General features: G+C 42.4%; 1 protein-coding gene across 1 annotated transcript in view; it reads left to right on the top strand.

The window, feature by feature from the left end:
• The window catches only part of LOC132818217 (latent-transforming growth factor beta-binding protein 2-like), a 437,178-nt gene that overhangs the window by 266,703 nt on the left and 147,950 nt on the right, over window positions 1–22,525 (top strand). Inside the window, exon 16 of the mRNA XM_060828998.1 lies at window positions 19,855–19,980. Within this exon, the coding sequence (XP_060684981.1) occupies window positions 19,855–19,980 (126 nt within the window). The remainder of the gene's footprint in view (window positions 1–19,854; window positions 19,981–22,525) is intronic.

Genomic DNA, 22,525 nt, shown 5'->3' on the forward strand with positions numbered 1-22,525 from the left:
TTTAGCAAGATCAGGATTGATCTTATATTTAAATAGCTATTTTTAAGAAAGAAATAAAGACTGGTGACCTAAACACAATTGTTTTAAATATTAGCAATACTCACCAACCCTACTCATTCATTAGTTACTTTCCCGGCACCCGTGTCATTGTTGTGGTTCATGACGTCACTGATCTCACTGTAGGTAGGCTTTTCAATTGACATCTTTTATCCTCTCCCACGCACCTTTTTGCTCAAAATTTATTCCTTTGAGCCACAGGAATAGAATGAGTCTCAATCACTTCCCAGATGCCTATCAATTAATTAGCTTATCCTGTTACAGAGTAATCATCAATTCCTAGAAGCTGAAAAAGCTTAGGCAAAAGCAACCAAACACCTTTTTCTCATCTTCCACTTAGCTCCCTGAAGCACTCAACCTGAACACGCTTCTCTAAATCCCACTTGCTTGAACAATATTAAACCTGTCAGTTTTAGCACTGAGACACTGTCAACCTTGAACTCTATTTCAAGCAATTTGAAGGACAAATACCTGACAAGATCAGGTTGGAAGTTTGCTCACTGAGCTGGTAGGTTTGTTTTCAGATGTTTCATCACCATGCTAGGTAACATCATCAGTGGGGCTCCAGTGAAGGCAGAATAAATACATTGGAGCAGAACACCAGTGCTTCACCGGAGGCTCACTGATGATGTTACCTAGCGTGGTGATGAAACATCTGAAAACAAACCTTCCAGCCCAGTGAGCAAACTTAAATCCCAAACCTCAACCTGAGCTACAAATCTTTTCAAAATAAAAATCACCTGACACATGGGAGAGGATAAAAGATCTCAAAAGCAGACTTCTAGAAATTTCCTCCAAATACCTCCAGAATTAGAGGAACAAATATGCAGGGAGATTGGGGAGACTGGCACTAGGGTTGTCATAGTAGGGGATTTTAATTTTACTAACATAGACTGGGAGTGCCAGAGCATTAAAGGCTTAGATGGGGTGGAATTTGTTAAGTGTGTTCAGGAAAGTTTTCTCGAACAGTATATAGAGGGTTCTACTCGAGAAAGGGCAAAACTCGACCTACGCTTGGGAAATTGGACAGGTGACTAAAGTAACAGTGGGGAGCACTTTGGGACCAGTGACCATAGTTCTATTAATTTTAAAATAGTTATGGACAGGGACAAAACTGGTACACAGGTTCAAGTTGCAAACTGGGGCAAGGTGGATTTTAATGGAGGGGTTGATTGGAAAAGTTTGTTTGCAGGCAAAAGAACTTCTGGTATGTAGGAGGCCTTTCAAAAGTGAGATAATTAGAATTCATGGTCTATATGTTCCTGTGAGGATGGAGGGCAAGGTTGGCAGAAATAGGGAACCCTGGATGACAAGAGAAATTGAGATCCTGAGCAGAAAAAAAAGAGGTATAGCTCAAGTACAGGCAGCTGGGATCTAGGCAATCCCTGGAGTTATATTGGGTATACAGGAGTTTACTAAGAAGGAAATCAGGAAGGTGAAAGGGGGGCATGAGATAGCCTTGGCTGAGAAAATTAGGGTGAATCCAAATAGGTTGCTTAAGTAGAATAAAGGTAAAAGAGCAACTAGAGAGAGAATAGGATTCCTCAAGGTGTAAAATGAACATGTATGTGTAGAATCGCAGGAGGTGGGTGAGGTCCTCAATGAACATTTACCGGTTTAGAATGTATGAAGGTGGATAAATCTCCTTGTCCTGACCAGATATATCTAGGAACCCTGCAAGAAGCTAGAGAAGAAATTGTGGGAGCCCTGGCTGATAACTTTGCATCATCGTTAGCCACAGGTGAGGTCCCGGAGGATTGGTGGGTAGAGAATGTTGTGCCTTAGTTAAAGAAGGGCTGCGAAGAGAATCCTGGGAATTATAAACCAGTATTTATGGTAAGTAAGTTACTTGAGAAAATTCTGAGGGATAAGATATCCATGCATTTGGAAAGGTAGGGTTTGATTAGGAGTAGTCAGCATGGCTTTGTGCGTGGGAGATCATGTCTCACAAATTTGTTACAGTTCTTTGATGAAGTGAACAGGAAGTTTGATGAAGAGGGTAGTAGACATAGTCTATATGGATTTCAGTGAGGCCTTTGATAAGGTTCCACATGATAGGCTGCTCTGGAATCTGGGGGAGCTAGCAAATTGGATTCACAATTGACTCGATGGTAGGACGCAGAGGGTAATAGTGGAAGGATATTCGTCGGTCTGGAGGCCTTTGATTAATGGTGTCCCTCAGGGGTCGGTGCTGGGCTCATTGCTGTTTATTATCTCTATCAATGATTTGGATGAGAATGTACAAGGCATGATTGCAGATGATATTAAAATAGGCAGTATCATGGACAGTGAGGAAGATTATCAGAAATTGCAGCAGGACCTTGATCAGCTGGGGAAGTGGGCCAAGAAATGGCAAATGAAGTTTAATATGGAGAAGTGTGAGGTCTTACATTTTGGAAAGTCAAATCAACCTAGGAGTTCCATGGTGAATGGTAGGACCTTAAGGAATATAATGGAACAGAGGGACCTTGGAGTTCAGGTGCATGGTTCTCTGAAAGTGGATTCACAGGTAGACAGGGCAGTGAAGAAGGCAGATTTGCCTTCATCAGTCAGAAAACTGAGTTTAGAAGTTGGGAAGTTATGTTGTAGTTGTACAGGATGTTGGTGAAGCTGCACTTAGAATATTGTGTTCAGTTTTGGTCATCTTACCACAGGAAGGATGTTATAAAGCTAGAAAAAGTGCAGAAGAAATTTATGAGAATGTTACCAGGACTCAACGGTCTGAGTTATAGGGAGAAGTTGGACAAGCTAGGACTTTTTTTTCTTTACAGCATAAGAGAATGAGGGAGATCTTATAAAAGTGTATAAAGTCATGAGAAACATGTACAGGGTTTTTTTTCCCCAGGGTTGGGGAATTGCAGGCTAGAGGGCATCAGTTTAAGGTGAGAGGGGAAAGAATAAATGGGAGCCTGAGGGGCAGCCTTTTTACACAGAGGATGGTATACATATGGAATGAGTTGCCAGTGGAAGTGGTTGAGGCACGTACATTGACAACACTTAAAAGACATTTGGACAAATACATCGATAGAAATGGTTTAGAAGGATATGGGCCAAGTACAGGGAAATGGGGTTAGCGTGGATGGACATTTTGTTGTGGTTCTGTTCGCCGAGCTGGGAGTTTTTGTTGCAAACGTTTTGTCCCCTTTCTAGGTGACATCCTCAGTGCTTGGGAGCCTCCTGTGAAGCACTTCTGTGCTGATTCTTCCGGCATTTATAGTGGTTTGAATCTGCCGCTTCCGGTTGTCAGTTGCTGTCCGCTGCAGTGGCCGGTATATAGGGTCTAGGTCGATGTGTCTGTTGATAGAATTTGTGGATGAGTGCCATGTCTCTCGGAATTCCCTGGCTGTTCTCTGTTTGGCTTGCCCTATAATAGTGGTGTTGTCCCAATCGAATTCATGTTGTTTGTCATCTGAGTGTATAGCTACTAAGGATAGCTGGTCGTGTCGTTTCGTGGCTAGATGGTGTTCATGGATGCGGGTTGAACTATGAAAGCAACCACCCCAACACACACAAATGAAGTTGCATCAGGACATTATTCAAAAGGGCCACAACACATTGCAGCACACCAGAACTACAAAAAGAGGAAGAAGAACACCTATACAAGGTATTCACCAAAAACGGATACCCGCGCAATTTCATCAACAGATGCCTAAGGGAAAGACAACGAAATGAGGACATGCCACAACCCAAAGGACTGGCCACACTACCATACTTCAGGAGCATTTCTGAACTGACAGCCAGACTACTGCGACCACTAGGACTCATAACAGCACACAAACCAACAGCCACGCTCAGACAACAACTCACCAGGACAAAGGACCCGATACCCAGCATGAGCAAAACCAACGTAGTGTACAAAATCCCATGCAAGGACTGCACAAAAAGCTACATAGGACAAACAGGAAGACAGCTAACAACCCGCATCCATGAACACCAACTAGCCACGAAACGACACGACCAGCTATCCTTAGTAGCCATAATATCACAAAAGTATATCAGCGATTATGGTTCTGAATTGAAGCTACATTCTGCTTCTAAGGCAGGTTACACCTGACTGAATGTAAGATAATGGATCTGAAAAAATAGCAGCTCTTGATGGATATGAAACCTATTTTGGGTTAAAGTACTGAGACGGTCACATGGAAAGGGTAAGTTTGCCGTTGATGTCCACTGTAGCTCTGTCACAGCATGCTTGGAATGAGAAAACATTTTTAATGAGACAAAAGGCAGTCTCGTCAGGAACGCTTGTCAAAAAGAGAAAAACATTAAAAAGTACAAAAAGATGAGGTCACCAGTTGGAGAGCAGGTTGAAGGAAGCCCCTGTTGAGAAATGGCGCTGTGGTGTCTGCATGGCTAGCTCTCGGTCCAACATTTCATTTTCTGGAAAGAAAACAATGCAGTTGATTATATGAAGAAAGGCGCAATGTTTGAAGTTGATGCAGATCAGATCTAATTTTTTTTCTCTTTGGCAACTCATTATTCTTTGTTGAAACTTTCAAGATCCCTTCCTATTTATAATTACATCCTTAAGGTCTTATTACATTCATAGAGATATACAGCACAGAAACAGACCCTTCAGTCCAACTTGTCCAGACATTCTACATTAAGCTAGTCCCTTTTGCCAGCATTTGGCCCATATCCCTCTAAACCTTTCCTATTCATATATCCATCCAGATGCCTCTTAAATGTTGGTGTTGTCCCAGTCTCCTCCACCTACTCTGACATTTCGTTTTATACCTGCACCACGCTCTGCATGAAAAAGTTGATCCTTAGGTCAACTTTATATCTTTCCCCTTTCAGCTTAAATCTATACCCTCAAGATTTGGACTCCCATACCCTTGGAAAAAGACCATGTCTGTTTACCCTATTCATGCCCCTCATAATATTGTAAACTTCTTAAGGTCAACCCTCAGCCTCCGACACGCCAGGGAAAACAGCCCCACTGTATTCAGGCTTCCTCTATAGCTCAAATCCTCCAATCCTGATAAATCCTTGTAAATCTTTTCTAGGTAACAGTACCTTTCCAATGAGGGTTCAATATTATTGGTTGACTGCTGAAAATGGCAAATGAACCTGTAAATGAGGGTACCATGCCATTGTTGGTCTTCATATTCCCACTCCCATTGTGAACTAAAACTTGAGACCCTCAAGTGGGCATTTAATATGCAAAGCCTTATCCAGTTACTGGTAGGGGAAGTTATTCCTGATGAAGGGCTTATGCTCGAAACGTCGAATTCTCTATTCCTGAGATGCTGCCTGGCCTGCTGTGCTTTGACCAGCAACACATTTGCAGCTGTGATCTCCAGCATCTGCAGACCTAATTTTTTACTCGAAGTTTCCATTCAGTGCATGTTTAACCTTGCATATCATGGAATCCCTGCAGTGCAAAAAGTGACCATGTCACCCATCAGTCTGCACCAAGTGTCCAAAGGGCATCCTACCCAGACCCAATCCTCATACCCTATCCCCGCAATCCCACAGTTACCATTGGCTAATCCACCTAGCCTGAGCAACCCTGGCCACTATGGGGCAAATTAGCACAGCCAATCCACCTGACCTGTACGTCTTCGGACTGTGGGAGGGAACTGGAACACCTGGAGGAAACCCACTTGCCCTGACAGCACTAACGATCTTGAGGAACTGCAGATAAGAGGTGGGATCCCTCTAAGTGTACTTCAGCTCAAACGGAATTTCATATTCGTTCTGGGGGTTTCAAACTGCCCTCCGAACCCTGAGCTGCTTCGGGGTGATTCCCTCGCTGTCTTTCCAGGTGGCGAAGAGGGTGTTTCCAGCACAGGCTTTTGCTGCAAACCCTCCACTTCTTTACCTTAACCTTCCACCTGGACACACCTTGACACACTCTTTTGCTGCCTAGTGGGGGTCTCTCTAAGGAGGAGTCCACCCTCTTTCCATTAGAGACCTGGAGTGGAGGCTGTTGCATGTGACCATCCTGTACAACCAGAGGCTACAGTTCATGGACTCTCAGGCCATTAGCACTTTCCATAGCACCATAGAATGTAGCGACCACAAATTTACATTGGTCACAGTGGATTGCACCCATGTTTTGAATAATTCTCTTGAACATGAACTCGTGGAATGTCCAAACTCCTGATCTTTGGACACAGGCAAGTCGGAGCAACTCCTCATGGGTCTGCTCGACGGACTGACTTAAGCAGCCATTAGTAAGTCCAGTCAATGGTCCATAAAGGGATCATACGTCCTGACTGCCCGCCCCTCTTTCAAAGGTGTGCCACTCCTGGGTGTGCTTAGACATGAACACATGGTGTTGAACAGCATAGTCAAAGATTTTGGAAGCTTTTGGGCACAGTGGGGCTGTGAGCGTTATTTCTCCCTCCAGCAAAATTTTATTTAGAGCACCCCGATCCCCCTCCCTCAGTTTTGTTTCCATGACCATTCCCTAATGGACTGCATTAAATTCAGTTCAATTTTGCTAAAGTGCAGACAGAAAGCAGCTTTCAGCAGAGTTGGAAAATGGACAGTATTGAAATTGCTAGTCTCACCCAGAGGGAGAAAGATAACTTGCCTTAAAAATATTTCACAATCACATGCTCTAGGTTTGGACAGAGTGTGGAAAGCTTTTTTTATGTGTTGTATGCCTTATACTATGCTTAACATGAAATAGTTTGGTGATCACATTGAGAACAAAAAAAACAGGAAAGTAACATCCTAAATTGTCATTCCTGCTAAGTGTGAGAAAGTTAATTCACACCAAAATATCAATTATATAAAGGTGACTTGGAATTTCAGTGAGGTGCTCATCTTAAATATCATAATGTGCATTCTAAAATGTTTAATTTGGCTAGATTGAAAGAAAAATAGGAACGGGTGAGTTTAACGACAGTGCATAATCAAGTATTCTTACTTATGGATCAGAATGTTTGATTTGGAGTGTCACATCTAAAGGACAGCTTAAGAAGTGACAGCTTACATTTGGTAAGTTCGTTAAATAGACAGGAAACGTTCACACTCAGCTGTTCCAGTGTCTTGTTGATTTTTAAGTAGCATCATTTTATCCAGCACTTCCTCCTTAGTTGCAATGACACGAATTTTTACCCCTTGTACCCATGGGTTGACTCCTTTGGTAAAAATAAATGCTAATTGTTCACGTAAAGACTCTGCAATGCCTCCACTTGCATTCCCTTCCCTAATCAACCTTACTCTTCATTTCACCCCACTTTGTTATTCAAATGCCTATAAAAGGCACTGGGGTTCACCTTTCTTTTGGTCACCAGCCTTTCCTCAGAATCCATCTTCGTTTCTCCAGTCTGCTTTCTCCCCTTCCTTCTTAACCTTTTATATTTTTCGTGGTTTTCTATTGTATTTTCTACCAGACAGCTGTCAAAAGTGCACTTGATCTTCTTTCATTTCTATTTTGTTTCATTTCTATCTTCTTTTGCACTCAGGGAGCTCTAGATTTATTTGTCCTACTATTGTCTTTTACTCTAAATGTAGGTAAAATAAGGACTCAGATGATGGAAACCAGATTCTAGATTAGAGTGGTGCTGGAAAAGTACAGCAGTTCAGGCAGCATCCGAGGAGCAGGGAAATCAGCGTTTCGGGCAAAAGCCCTTCATCAAGAATATTCCTGATGAAGGGCTTTTGCTCAAAACATCGATTTTCCTGCTCCTCGGATGCTGCCTGAACTGCTGTGCTTTTCCAGTACCACTCTAATCTAGAATTTTACTTTAAATGTGCCCATAGCATTTTATTTGTGAGAATAGCCCAGTTGTTCAGTTACAGTTATTCTCTGGGATTATCATTTGAGTTCTGATTGATTTTGTGTCACTTTAATGTGATTTCAAACTGCCGCAGTCTGCTTAGAAGTTTGGCAGTCTCAGCTGCACATTTTGTCCCCTTAAAAAAAATGGACAGAGTCTCTTTCCTTTCTCAGTTTCCATCTTCAATTGCCTTTTTCAATGAGGATCTTGCTCACAAAAGGCGTGTTTTGAAACAATGCATCGCAACCTGATTGAGAGATTGCCTGAGCAAAAGGAGACAGGGAGTAGGGATAATGGCCAGGACGTGACTAGTCGAATCTCAGATAGATTTGTGTTGGAACCTGAACTGTGCACTGTATTCATTGGTGACTTAGATGATGGGATTAAAAAGTCCTATATTCAAAACACCAAAATTAGCAGCACTGCAAGCAGAGTAGATAGGGGCATTAAATTGCAAAGAAATATTGAAGAATTATGTGAATGGGTAAAGCTGTGGCAAATGTGTTTCATTGTAGGTGAAGGGGAGTTCATCGACTTTGGGACTTTAAAAGATTTCTTTCTAAATGGTGATTAGGTTGAACCAATAAAAGACCAAAAAGATTTCTAGGTACACAGATCATCAAAACGCTATGAACAGTCTCAGAGAAAAGAAAACTGACCATTCCATTTCTATGGGCCGCACACTGGCACAGTGGTTAGCGCTGCTGCCGCACAGTGCTAGAGACCCAGGTTCAATTCCTGCCTCAGGTGACTCTGTGTGGAGTTTGTACATTCTCCCCGTGTCTGTGTGGGTTTCCTCCCACAATCCAAGAATGTGCAGGTTAGGTGAATTGGCCATGCTAAGTTGACTGTAGTGTTAGGTGAAGGGGTAAATATAGGGGAATGGGTCTGGGTGGGTTCGGGTTTGGTGTGGACTTGTTGGGCCTGTTTCCACACTGTAAGTAATCTAATCTAAAAAAAAGTAAGTTTCATGCAATGCTGCACTTTATAGTCAAGGACTGAATTCCAGTAGTACAATACAGTTTTGCTGTTCTTATTAGCAAAGTGTCAATGAATGCTAATCTGTTAAAATATCAGAATAATTCGTCAGTGTCAGCTGGTAATTGAATATCAGGACCTGATTGCCTCTTCAACAACCAAGATCTCTGGTGAGCTTTCTCTGTCACCCCATCACTGTCAGACTAATTCAACACCAATCAACATTGACTTGTCATGCCTTTTTGCTTCAATACCAGACCATGCTGTGTGTTTACCCACTTAACCATTGACCTTTGCATGTCAACACTTCTGAGCTTTAAAATAATAAGTTACTTCATGTAAAAGACTAAAATGGCCAAAAGTCACCTACCTTGTTATAATGAAAGACAGACAGGTGTATAGTAACAAAAATATAAGTAGTTCTTCTATAATGCGATTCTTGTGCAACCCTGTGTTATAGAAAAACAATGCTTTTGAAACAACGCTGAAAGTGTTGGCAATGCAACTGTGTTACAGCCAACATTTTAAAAGTTCACGCTTTAGAAACAGTGTCCCAATTTGTCAGTTGCGTTATATCGAATTTGTGTTAACAAAACTCGTATTTTCACAAAACGACCTGCAGACCATATAGCCCTGTGAATCTGTTCTACAACAGTGAGAAATCACAACCTTAACTTAAGTATCATTTGCCTCTTTTCCATCAATACCTCGAGCAATGTTGTCATTCAACATTCATATTGATAAGTAAACAAGAAGCCAACTCCCTCTTGCTGTACAAGCCAGGAGATAAATTATGCAATGTGCAAACTCAGCACAGACAATTACCCGAGGGTGGAATCAAATCCAGGTCCCTGGTGCTGTGAGGTAGCAGTGCTAACCACTGAGCCACCCATGTAAATTTAAAGGAAGGGTAAGTATAGTTGCCTGTAAGTTTCAAAACAGGAAGTCCAGGTGTGGAAAATGGCTGATCTTAGCAACTGAAGTTCCTTCCCAATGATGGCCCAAACTTGACCCAGTCTGCAATCAAGCTGGCAAGAAGAAGTTGCCCTTTATTAGACCTCTTGTTAGACCAGCTCCATCTTCTGACTAGTCTAACCTGTCCGAGCAATTGTCACTGTTCCCTTTCTCAAACTTCCATCTCAAATTGCTGATGGAATCCTGATGATATCATTGTAATCTAAACTGTATGGTCAAGGAAGGATCCCACTGTCTCCTCCAGCTGCATCATTTAACTGCTCAAAGGAGTTGGTCAACATAGAATCCCTATAGTGTGGAAGCAGGCCATTCAGCCCATTGAGTCTACACTGACCCTCGGAACAGCATCCTACTCAGACCCATCCCCTCATAACCCTGCATTTTCCTCCTAACCTACTCAATCCTTGACACATTGGGGAAATTTACCACAACCAATCCACCTAACATGCTCAGGTTTGAACTGTGGGAGGAGACCCATGTGGTCGTGGGGAGAATGTGCAAACTCAGCACAGACAATCACCCGAGGGTGGAATCAAATCCAGGCCCCTGGTGCTGTGAGGTAGCAGTGCTAACCACTGAGCCACCCATGTAATTGGAAAAGCGATGTGAAGACTGTAGTAGAAAAAGATCGAGGAGCTGCCCTCATTTTGACTGCTTTACCCTTGGTATTAAAATGAAAATCTAGGTGAAGAATTGCATTGTACAAGATGAATGACCAGTCATGGAGTTAAACCCTGGAATATAATCATCATTCTAAGAAAGAAAGATGAAACTGAAATTAATTATCACAGTTCTCTTCAAAGCCTCTCCCAATGTCCCCCTACTTTCCCCAATACCCTGCACTGTGATCCATCCTATCCCCAGAAACGTCCTCAACATTTCCCATCGTTACCCCTCTACCCTGGAAGCCTGAGCAGCGAGGGGATGTTTGGATTGCCGTTGGGGAGTTGCTGCTGAGGTTCTGGAATTGCCAGAATTGGCTAGTGTCCCTAGATACGCCAGACATAATTTCCTAGACTGCCACTGCTGAGGGTTTTCTAGACTATTCAAGGCTAAAACAGTAAAGTGTAAACTGTTAAGTGAATCAAGGGTTATTGGGAAAAGGCAGGAAAGTGAGCGAGCCATGATCTCATTAAATGGCTAAGCCAGGTAGAAGTGGGAACTGCAGATGCTGGAGATTAAAGTCAAGATTAGAGTGGTGCTGGAAAAGCACAGCAGGTAAGCCAGCATCCGAGGAGTGGGAAAAGCAACGTTTCGGGCAAAAGCTATTCTAAGCCAGCCTGCTCTTTTTCCACCAACAAAAGACATGTCAGATTTGAAATTTGCAACCCATTTGTCACAGTTGCTATGGGAAGGCAGAGTTGCTCAGTGGTTAGCAGTGCTGCCTCACAATGCCAGAGACCCCAGTTTGATTCCACTCTAGGGTATCTGTCTGAATGGAGTTAGCACATCATCTTAATGGGTTTCCTCCAGATGTTCTGGTTTCCTCCCACAATCCAAAGATGTGCGGGTTAGGTGGATTGGCCATACTAAATGGTCCAGAGATATGCAGGCAAGGTGGATTAGCCATGGGAAATGCAGGGTTACAGAATAGGAGGTCGATCTGGATAGGATATTCTACAGACAGCCAGTGTGGGCTTGATGGGTCAAATGACCTGCTTTGTAAGGATTCTCTAATTTGAACATCTCTCTCAATCAATTTTATCAGCTTTCTAAAAGAAGTGGTGAGTTCCCATTGTAATACACTTTTGGGTTAAATGTTATTCAAGATAAAACTATTAGAGTAAGAAAGGATTACATTGACACATGCCTTAAATCATCAGAACAAGTCAGACTTAGGTTCAGTTGGGATATATCCATTTGCTTTTGGTAAGTTTTGCTATGAGCAATTTGACTGCTGTGTTTGCTGACATAATCAGCATTGGCGTTTAAAAAATGGTTCTTGTCTTCAAAGCACAACCTATGTCATATGGTTTTACATTACAGTCTGATGCATGCATTTGTGTTTTATGGGGCAGGTAGCAGCAGGGAGTTGTCTCAGACCATTTATAGAAAGCTAATTTAATCATGTTGATTACCAGCTGTTTCAGCACAGGGAGCACAAAGTTGGCTTTTAAAAAAGAAAATACCATAAAAGTAGACAGACCAGAGTTTGGATTGTGCTATTCAGATTGTCTTATCTTGGTCGAGTTGCCAAATCAATATGGAACCAAATTAGCTGTCACTGAGGAATCTGGAATTCCCAGTGTCTGATTTTTATCTCACAGACATGATAGAATTAACATATGCTTCATGTGTATACCTTAAGTAACAAGCTTGGATTTAAAGTCAGTGCAGCAGGGATCTGATGAAGTAATACAGAACATGTCTGAGTAAGCCATCTGTGTTGTTTTTGCTGTTAAATAGGCTGCTACTTTAACATTTTATTACTTTCTTTAAGCAACGTTTTACTCATGTTTAGAATGGTAACTGCAGCTGCAATATGTGTTATTATATAGTCTGAAAGGTGAGGACCAAATTTTATTAAGGATTCTGGATTAGTGGTGCTGGAAGAGCACAGCAGTTCAGGCAGCATCCAAAGGGCAGTGAAATTGACGTTTCGGGCAAAAGCCTCTCATCAGGAATAAAGGCAGTGAGCCTGAAGCGTGGAGAGATAAGCTAGAGGAGGGTGGGGGTGGGGAGAAAGTAGCATAGAGTACAATGGGTGAGTGGGGGAGGGGATGAAGGTGATAGGTCAGGGAGGAGAGGGTGGAGTGGATAGGTGGAAAAGGAGATAGGCAGGTAGGACAAGTCCGGACAAGTCATGGGGACAGTGCTGAGCTGGAAGTTTGGAACTAGGGTGAGGTGGGGGACAGGGAAATGAGGAAATTGGTGAAGTCCACATTGATGCCCTGGGGTTGAAGTGTTCCGAGGCGGAAAATGAGGCGTTCATCCTCCAGGTGTCTGGTGGTGAGGGAGCGGCGGTGAAGGAGGCCCAGGACCTCCATGTCCTCGGCAGAGTGGGAGGGGGAGTTGAAATGTTGGGCCACGGGGCGGTGTGGTTGATTGGTGCGGGTGTCCCGGAGATGTTCCCTAAAGCGCTCTGCTTGGAAGCGCCCAGTCTTCCCAATGTAGATGAGACTGCATCGGGAGCAACGGATAAAATAAATGATATTAGTGGATGTGCAGGTAAAACTTTGATGGATGCGGAAGGCTCCTTTAGGGCCTTGGATGGAGGTGAGGGAGGAGGTGTGGGCCAGATTTTACAGTTCCTGACGTGGCAGGGAAAAGTGCCAGGATGGGAGGGTGGGTTGTAGGGGGGCGTGGATCTGACCAGGTAGTCACGGAGGGAACGGTCTTTGCAGAAGGCGGAAAGGGGTGGGGAGGGGTGGGATCTTTTTGGAGGTGGCAGAAATGCTGGCGGATGATTGGGTTTATGCAAAGGTTGGTAAGGTGGAAGGTGAGCACCCGGGGCATTCTGTCCTTGTTACGGTTGGAGGGGTGGTGTCTGAGGGCGGAGATGCGGGATGTGGACGAGATGCGTTGGAGGGCATCTTTAACCACGTGGGAAGGGAAATTACGGTCTCTAAAGAAGGAGGCCATCTGGTGTTTTCTGTTATTTTACTAGACAAGAGAGAAATAGTATTAACCTTTTCTTGGCTAACTAATCTATTCTGCCCAGTATTTTAAGAGATAACAATCTAAGAATGAGCAGAAAATGATAGTGATTCACCCATAGAATCATAGAGTCATAGAGATGTACAGCATGGAAACAGACCCTTTGGTCCAATCCGTCCATGCCGACCAGATATCCCAACCCAATCTAGTCCCACCTGCCAGCACCCGGCCCATATCCCTCCAAACCCTTCCTAAACATGTTTATTCTTTTCCGAAAAATTAGTAATATCAGGCGTTCACTGACTGAAAATGATACTAAAATAAGAGGGCAGTCAAATCAAAGGAAAGAAGAATATAGAAAAGGAATTATGCCAATGATCGATGAATAAACTAGGTACTACATACTGGGTAGAAAATGGATCTTATAATAATGGCATGATTTTAGAGAGGCTGAATAGGTTGGGGCTATTTTCAATGGAGCATAGGAGGCTGAGGGGTGACCTTAGAGACGTTTATAAATTAATGAGGGGCATGGATAGGGTGAACAGTCAGAGTCTTTTTTGAGGGTGGGGTAAGTCCAAATCTAGAGGGCATAGGTTTAAGATGAGAGGGGAACGATTTAAAAGGAACTGAAGGGGCACCTTTTTCATGCAGAGGGTGGTGTGTACATGGAGGAGCTGCCAGAGGTCATGGTGGAGGCTGATACAATTACATTTAAAAGGCACCTGGATGGGTATATGAATAAAAAAGATTTAGAGGGACATAGGCCAAAGGATAGAAAATGGAACTAGGTTTATTTCGGATATCTGGTCAGCGTGGACAAATTGGACCGAAGGGTCAGATTCTGTACTGTACATCTCCATGACTCTAAGCAAAGTAAAAAGTAATTGGGGAATGATAATACAAAAAAAGGCAATAAGCATTGGAACTATGAAACAGGAAAAATAAGCAAGTAATAAAAATCAGAACAGAAGGAAGACAGTTAGAAGGGGTAGGTTTACCTAATCAGTGGGCAGAGGTTACCTGTATGGAGCAGTGCAGAACACATCCATAAAGAGTGAGAAACTAGGAGCAGGAGTAGGCAATTCAACTTCTCAAAGTGCTCTGCTGTTTAATACAATTATGGCTGATCTCATCTAGGTCTCAACTCCACTTTCCAATCAGCTTTCCATAACCCTTCAACTTCTTAAAAATCTATCTTCTCTTTAAATTTATTCAGTATCCTGGTGTTCATTGTAGTCTGGGTACAGATTCACGACCCTTTGAAAGAAATAATTCCTCCTCATCTCTGTTTTAATACAGGAAGCCCTATTTCTAAAACTATGACCTGTCACCCTGAATTATCCCACCAAGGGAAACATCCATGTAGGAGGTGTAATAACTAGTGTAAGGAATGTTAGCGCGGGACTGGGAATCAATTATTCCAAGTTGGAAGCATATTTATAGAGGATAAAATAAGAAGAGATAAATGAAAAGAAAGAAAAGTGGCAATATGAATTAAAGATACCAGTGCAATACAAAACAAGCTAGCGCTATGAGGAGTTTATTACAGGCAACAGAAATGGAATGGAGGAAGAACTGGATCAACAAAGAAGAGGAAAATGCACTTAATGGGGAATCTTATAGAAACAAATAAAATTATGAAGGGAATAAGTAAGATAGAAGCAAGGTGGTTGTTTCCACTGGCAGATGAAATTAGAACTAGGGGGCATAGCCTCAAAGGGGAAGCAGATTTAGGACTGAATTGAGGAGGAACCTCTTCACCCAAGGGGTTGTGAATTGGTCCATTCCCCTGCCCGTGAAGCAGTTTACGCTACCTCGCTGAATGTTTTTAAGGCAAAGGTAGATTTTTGAACAGTAAAGGAATTATGGGTTATGGTGCGTGGATGGGTAAGTGGAGCTGAGTGCACAAAAGGATCAACCATGATCTTATTGAATGGTGGAGCAGGCTCGAGGGGCCGGATGGCCTCCTCCTGCTCCTCGTTCTTGTGTTTTTAAGCATAAATAGATGACTTCAAAATGGATGACTTCAAAAATGGATAGACTACAATTATAATATGTGACAAAGAAGGAGGAGATTTTCTCTTCAGGAATAGATCAGACTGACTGTTTTTGCTTTTAGCCTCAGGCTCCTTTTGCCTGACCTGCAAGATGGGAATAAAACTGGATGTGCAGTTTGGAGTGGACAGCGCCTCTTTAGTATTGTGCCGAGATTTCCTTACCTTCTTTGAAGAGGTTGTGCTGAGCTTTCACCTGTGCATATGTCGGTTGTCTAGTGTGGGAGCTGGGGCCAATACTAGACTCCAACCTTACTTCATCAAAATACTGCTTACAGAACAGTTCAACACAGGGTCACCTAGTGAAGATTGGGCATGTTGGTTGAGGTCCAAGCCCCTGTAGACAACTCAGCTAGACCAAAGAAAGAAAACTGAAAGGATTATGAGAGGATCTTACAGGAGAAAAATGATGCTTTAGAAGGAAAAACTTTTAAATTGTGAAACTAGTGTCACCTCAGTGAAAGATGTAAGGATGTTTTTAACAAACATTTCATTGAAATTAGAAAATATTCCTGAATAATTGCTTGTATCTGAACGTAGATTGATACAAAGATAGACTATCGAATGATTCAATATATTGTTGGCAAACTTTCTCAGAAGTTACATCAGGATTAAGGGATCAGTTTTAAATTTCATAGATGGCAAGCTTTACAAAATTTTAGGACAAACATGTTGTTGCAAAATCTTTGAAAATTAGATGGCTGTTCCAAAAATAAGGGACCTCTTGTATTTTATGCGAAAAAAGCTTGCTATTGAACCAGGTGGTATTTTTTATAAAACACGGAGTGGAATTTCTCTTCCCTGGAGTTAGTGAGAAGGGGAATAATTCAGCAAGTTGACTTGAGCAAGATACTTGCTCCCTTCAAGAAAAGTTACAAAAGTTTTGAACTAAATGGATCCCAGGATATGGAGGGAAAATGAGAACTGACTGTTGAGTTGTCTGATTGCCCATGATCATCATGAATGATGGAACAGGGTCAAACAACCAAATAGCTTACTCCTGTCCTCATTTTCCATGTTTATATTTCTTGCTACCTCACCAGTTAAGTTCTGGATAGGAAGGTCCTTGGGGACATTCTTGACCCACCAACAATTAAGGACATTAAATCATAAATTAATAGCCAGTCTGCTCATCAACTCCCAGTCACTCCACTTCCCAGTTTGTAGGAAAGATGGCTACTTTCTCTACCTGCTTGCTGCACTGGAGGGTAGGGGAGATGGGCACCATTTGTTGCAGTCTGGGTGGCAATTGGAGGCACTGATGGTGGAGCAAGGAGGTGACCTGTAAAAGCCACACCCCAGTTCTTTGCCTTTGATCATGGGCTCACTGAAGTGTTTGGACACAGAAGGAGACTATTTGGCCCATCATGCCTGAATAGGCTCATCTAACACTCAGACTTCCCTGTCCCTTTGATTACCCACCCCACAACCAGAAGGAAAAGAAACAGTTACCTTCTCACTGCTGAGTTGTCCAAAGACTAGGTCCATCCTGTACTCTTTAGGACCAAGGCGCATATTATCTGATTGGCCACCAGTTTTGGGCGACTTGGGAAAGCGCATGATTGGGTGTGTTAATTTACCAATGGGGTGATGTGAGATTTATTACCTAAAACGAGCACTCTGCACTTTGACTGAAATCTGATCTTAGCACACCAATAGAATTTTTCATTTCATTCATGTGACATGAGTGTCAGTGGCTGGGGTAGCTTTGAATGCCCATCCCTAATTGCTCTTGAGAAAGTGGTACTGAGCTGTTGCCTTGAACTACAGCCATTTATGTGCTGTAGATAGACCCACAGTAAAAATAATACCTTTTAATATGATCTGTAGAATCAAAACAAGCAAAACTGTTCATAATAATCATAACTATTTTGTTATGTAGTGCCCTTTCACGGAATTAAACAGTGCTCCATAAGAACATAATAAAACAAAGTATGGCAACTGGCTGCAAAAGTAGATATTGAGCTGGATTTTCATTGAGTCAGAAAGACACTATCGATCTTTAAAAATAACCCACTGGACCTGAATTCAGGAGTCCTGGCAATGTCATATGTGCATTATGAGGTATTCCTGAGAATCCAAAATGTCCACTTCTTTTAAGCAAGTGCAGAGACAAAATATTATTGCTTCACTGACAGCGTCACTGGCTCAGTGTTAATTTATAAAAGATAAGGAAATGCCAGATGCTTATAGTTTCTGATGTTGGTTCATTAAACATTTGGTTTATTGATAATCTTTTAGAGTTGTTGCAACAGTATTTCTTTTTAGGAAAGTTACGGATGGTTGTGTTTTTATGTACTTCCATGCCAAATTTACTGCACAGTTTGATAATTCTGCATATAATACATAAGTTGGCATTGAGGGTATGTGGGGGTCATTGAGGGGTAGGAGAGAAGTGGGTTGACCTAGAGGGTCTGAAGGGTGTTTGGGGTTATTTGGTGTGAATGTGAGACTGGGGTGATATGGAAGGTAGTCAGGGTCAATGAGGGGAGCGGTGCATGAATTGGCAGGAGTTGAGCTGGGAAATTTCCTGATGTGAGCTTCCCAATTCTCCAGCCCATTATAGCCTGGCCCACCTTATGCAGAATGCAGAAGGCGAATATTTGACCCTATAGTACAACACTTCAGCATTAACATCACTCCCCAGAATCTGTCATCAGTGTGTTCTACAAGGATCCTTGTACATTCTGTTTAATGTAACGTATTTTGCACACTAATGATAAAATTTGATATATTACGTGTGGTAACGAAGTAATTGCAACAGTAATAACTGTTACAAATAATTGTAGAGAATTGTTTTGTCATCTCTAGATTTATATCAGGGAAGTTATTTGGCATAAATTGCTCTGTTGAACATTACTCGTGCTAACTAAATACATTTGAAAAGCATCACTCCAGGTTTTACCTATTTGAATATAAAAACCTACATCACTCTCCAGATCAAAATTGGTATTGCAACATGGCATCAGGGGTAAACCATACATTTCTTCAAGCCTGTTCTGCCAGCTACCTCAATACCATAGTCCTATGCTATCCCATCTATCTTTGTGTCATTTGTAACTAGAAACCTATCTATTTCTGTCTTGAACTTAATTTGTGATGGAGGTTTGCAGAATGTTGTTATTATTTGGGAAACTTGATTTGGAATTAGTACAAAAAGAGACGTTAGCTTTTGGTTTGGTGAGGCAAAGTGCTCATACCGACTTTGAGACTTCGGGGTCGGGTAGCTCAGCGGGATTTGACCCGGTGGTTCTGCCAACTGTCTGGCGTTCAAGAGCAGCCTGTCCTCCATGTTCAGGCTGAGTTTCATCCATTTCCCATGGTGGGAAGTGGTCCAAATGGGGATGGGAGTGAATGTGACTGCTCATACCGACTTTGACACTTCAGGGCCGGGTAGGAAGGTTGAGAAAGGTTACAAAGTCACCTTAACAGTGAAGTTTAAGTAAAATGAATTTATTCGTAACTGTTTATAAATTTGAGTGTTCTGATAGAGAAACGGATGGTCATGAACCAGGGATAGCTTGAGCTGAGAAGAAAAATCATCCTAGAAGAAGGGCTTTTTTTTAAAATTTGTAGAAGTCAACAGACAGTGACAGTGGTAGAACTTCTCCAGCCTATCAGAGTTGGAAAGAAGTTTCCAAACCATCAGAGCTGTAAATCAATTGTTGAGATTGTTTCAGCCATTTGACGAGAAGGGGTGGAAATATTTCATTAGAGAAAAAAGTTAACAGTTATTTTAGGCATGATCCTTCACTGGAATTGAGTGACTGTAAAGTATATTGCTGGGAAAAGAGTTGGAACTTTCTTTTTCTGTCGCTGTACACTCTTTGTAAGTTGTCATATATAAAGGGTTTGGCTTTAATTTTTCATTATTTTGTTAAAATAAAGCATTGGCAGCCCTTAGTGAATATATTTAATGACAAAGTACAACAGTAACCAAACTTCAGAAATAAGATGTATGATCTATTAAGCCAGATCAATGTCTCCATCGTTCTTGACATCTGACTTGTCTGGTACTATCATCAACTGAGGCTTCAATAGCTTTCACAGCCCTCTGGGATAGAGAATTCCAAAGATCACCGCTCTCTGAGTGAAGACATTCCCCCTCATCTTTGGTCCTAAATGGCTTACAGTTTACTCGGAGATTCTGTCCCTTGTTTTGATGTCACAGCCATGGGGAATTTCCTTCCTGCATCGACCCTGCCTATCCATTTAAGAATTTTGTAAGTTTCTATGAGGTCACTTCTCAGTCTTCTGTCAGTGGAAACTGACAGAAGATATTTTGTAATTGTGCATGATAGTGAATGTGTTTACAATTTAACCCTAAAATGTACTTCAGCCATCAAAGGTTCTAGTCTAATATTCAGTGACTATCTGTTGAAAAGAAATGCAAATGGCTTTTACGTTGTTAAAATGGAAATTATGTTTTTGTTTTGTTTTCACTCTTACAGTTGTAAATATATGTGACATTTCACCAAACATCTGTGGTCCAGGAATTTGCATCAATCAGCAAGTGGGATATTTGTGTAACTGTGATCCAGGTTATCAGCTAAATGATCAGAAAACAAAGTGTGTCGGTAAGAAATGCTTCACAATTGTTCTTCAAAAACTGTAAGGAAAAGGTTTATAAGGTTAAAAATCTTCCAACATCAGGTTATAGTTCAAAGTTTGGGAGAAGATTTGTAGCTTGGGTGCTCATTGTTGTGGTTCTGTTCGCCGAGCTGGGAATTTGTGTTGCAGACGTTTTGTCCCCTGTCTAGGTGACATCCTCAGTGCTTGGGAGCCTCATGTGAAGCACTTCTGTGATGTTTCCTCTGGCATTTATAGTGATTTGTACCTGCCGCTTCCAGTTGTCAGTTCCAGCTGTCCGCTGCAGTGGTCAGTATATAGGGTCCAGGTCGATGTGCTTATTGATTGCATCTGTGGATGAGTGCCATGCCTCTAGGAATTCCCTGGCTGTTCTCTGTTTGGCTTGTCCTATAATAGTAGTGTTGTCCCAGTCAAACTTATGCTGCTTGTCATCTGCGTGTGTGGCTACTAAGGATAGCTGGCCATGTCGTTTCGTGGCTAGTTGGTGTTCATGGATGTGGACTGTTAGCTGTCTTCCTGTTTGTCCTATGTAGTATTTTGTGCAGTCCTTGCATGGGATTTTGTACACTACATTGGTTTTGCTCATGCTGGGTATCGGGTCCTTTGTCTTGGTGAGTTGTTGTCTGAGAGTGGCTGTTGGTTTGTGTGCTATTATGAGTCCTAGTGGTCGCAGTAGTCTGGCTGTCAGTTTGGAAATGCTCTTGATGTATGGTAGTGTGGCTAGTCCTTTGGGTTGCGGCATGTCCTCATTCCGTTGTCTTTCCCTTAGGCATCTGTTGATGAAATTGCGTGGGTATCCGCTTTTGGCGAATACATTGTATAGGTGTTCTTCTTCCTCTTTTTGCAGTTCTGGTGTATTGCAGTGTGTTGTGGTCCTTTTGAACATTGTCTTGATGCAACTTCTTTTGTGCATGATGGGGTGGTTGCTTTCGTAGTTCAGGACTTGGTCTGTGTGTGTGGCTTTCCTATATACCTTTGTGGTGAATTTCCGTTAAGTGTTCTCTGTACCATCATGTCTAGGAATGAGAGTTGGTTGTACTTTTCTTCCTCTCTAGTGAATCGGATTCCTGTGAGTGTGGCGTTGATGATCCGGTGTGTGTTCTTTATTTCTGTGTTTTTAATAATTAAAAAGGTGTCATCCACATATCTGACCCAGAGTTTGGGTTGAATTTGCGTGAAGACTGTTTGTTCTAATCTTTGCATTACCGCTTCTGCTATGAGTCCAGAGATGGGTGAGCCCCATCTTACCGCCAAGGAATTCCTAGAGGCATGGCACTCATCCACAGATGCAATCAATAAACACATTGACCTGGACCCAATATACCGACCACTGCAAGGGACAGCTGGAACTGACAACCGAAGCGGCAGATTCAGACCACTATAAATGCCCAAGGAAACATCACAGAAGCGCTTCACATGAGGCTCCCAAGCACTGAGGATGTCATCACAAATTCCCAGCTTGGCGAACAGAGCCACAACATCGCGTTATAGTCCAATAGGTTTATTTGGAAACACTAGCATTCAGAGCACTGCATCTTTATCAGGTAACTGTGAAGGAGTTACCTGATGAAGGAGCAGCACTCCAAAAGCTAGTGCTTCCAAATAAACCTGTTGGGCTATAACCTGGTGTTGTGTGATTTTTAACTTTGTACACCCCAGACTAACACCGGCGACTCCAGATCAAGAAAGAAGGTTGCAATCCTGATTTGTTTGATAGTATGAAAGCTATAGCAACAGGTTGCCTTATTCCTCACCACTGGACGAAGCAAAGGTTCCCCTCCCTGGCATGGCATGAGCAGGGTCAAGAAAGGTTTCAAAATCCGAGAGAGAATGTAACAACATATTTATGACGCCTAAAATGTTGTTCTTGCTTGCAAATTTCCTTTCCAGCTTTAAATCATGACTTCCAAATCTTTGCCATGGAGTGGCGAATTCCTTATTTTAATATATTTTCATCTTATTAAAACCTCAATGTGCTTTATTTTCATGCCAATTCCAATTCTCCTCTCCTTCCCCAAGCAACTGGACGGCACAAATTCCCAACATATAAATCAGAGCAGGTGCAAGGTCTCATTCAGGTGTGGCTTCACACTAAACTCCCTGGCATATACTATGGCCACCATCTTCCTTGACACTCTGCCTATGCCATCATTATTCTCTCTTATTGCTGTTTCTCCCAGCTTGTATAATTTGTACGTGGCAACTTAGTGGGTGGCACGGTGGTACAGTGGTTAGCACTGCTGCCTCACAGCGCCTGAGACCCGGGTTCAATTCCCGACTCAGGCGACTGACTGTGTGGAGTTTGCACGTTCTCCCCGTGTCTGCGTGGGTTTCCTCCGGGTGCTCCGGTTTCCTCCCACAGTCCAAAGATGTGCGGGTCAGGTGAATTGGCCATGCTAAATTGCCCGTAGTGTTAGGTATAGGGGTATGGGTGGGTTGCGCTTCGGCGGGTCGGTGTGGACTTGTTGGGCCAAAGGGCCTGTATACACACTGTAAGTAATCTAATCTAAAAAAAACTTAGTGGCTTCAGAA

Source organism: Hemiscyllium ocellatum, chromosome 8, assembly GCF_020745735.1.
Source record: "Hemiscyllium ocellatum isolate sHemOce1 chromosome 8, sHemOce1.pat.X.cur, whole genome shotgun sequence".
Lineage (NCBI taxonomy): Eukaryota > Metazoa > Chordata > Chondrichthyes > Orectolobiformes > Hemiscylliidae > Hemiscyllium > Hemiscyllium ocellatum.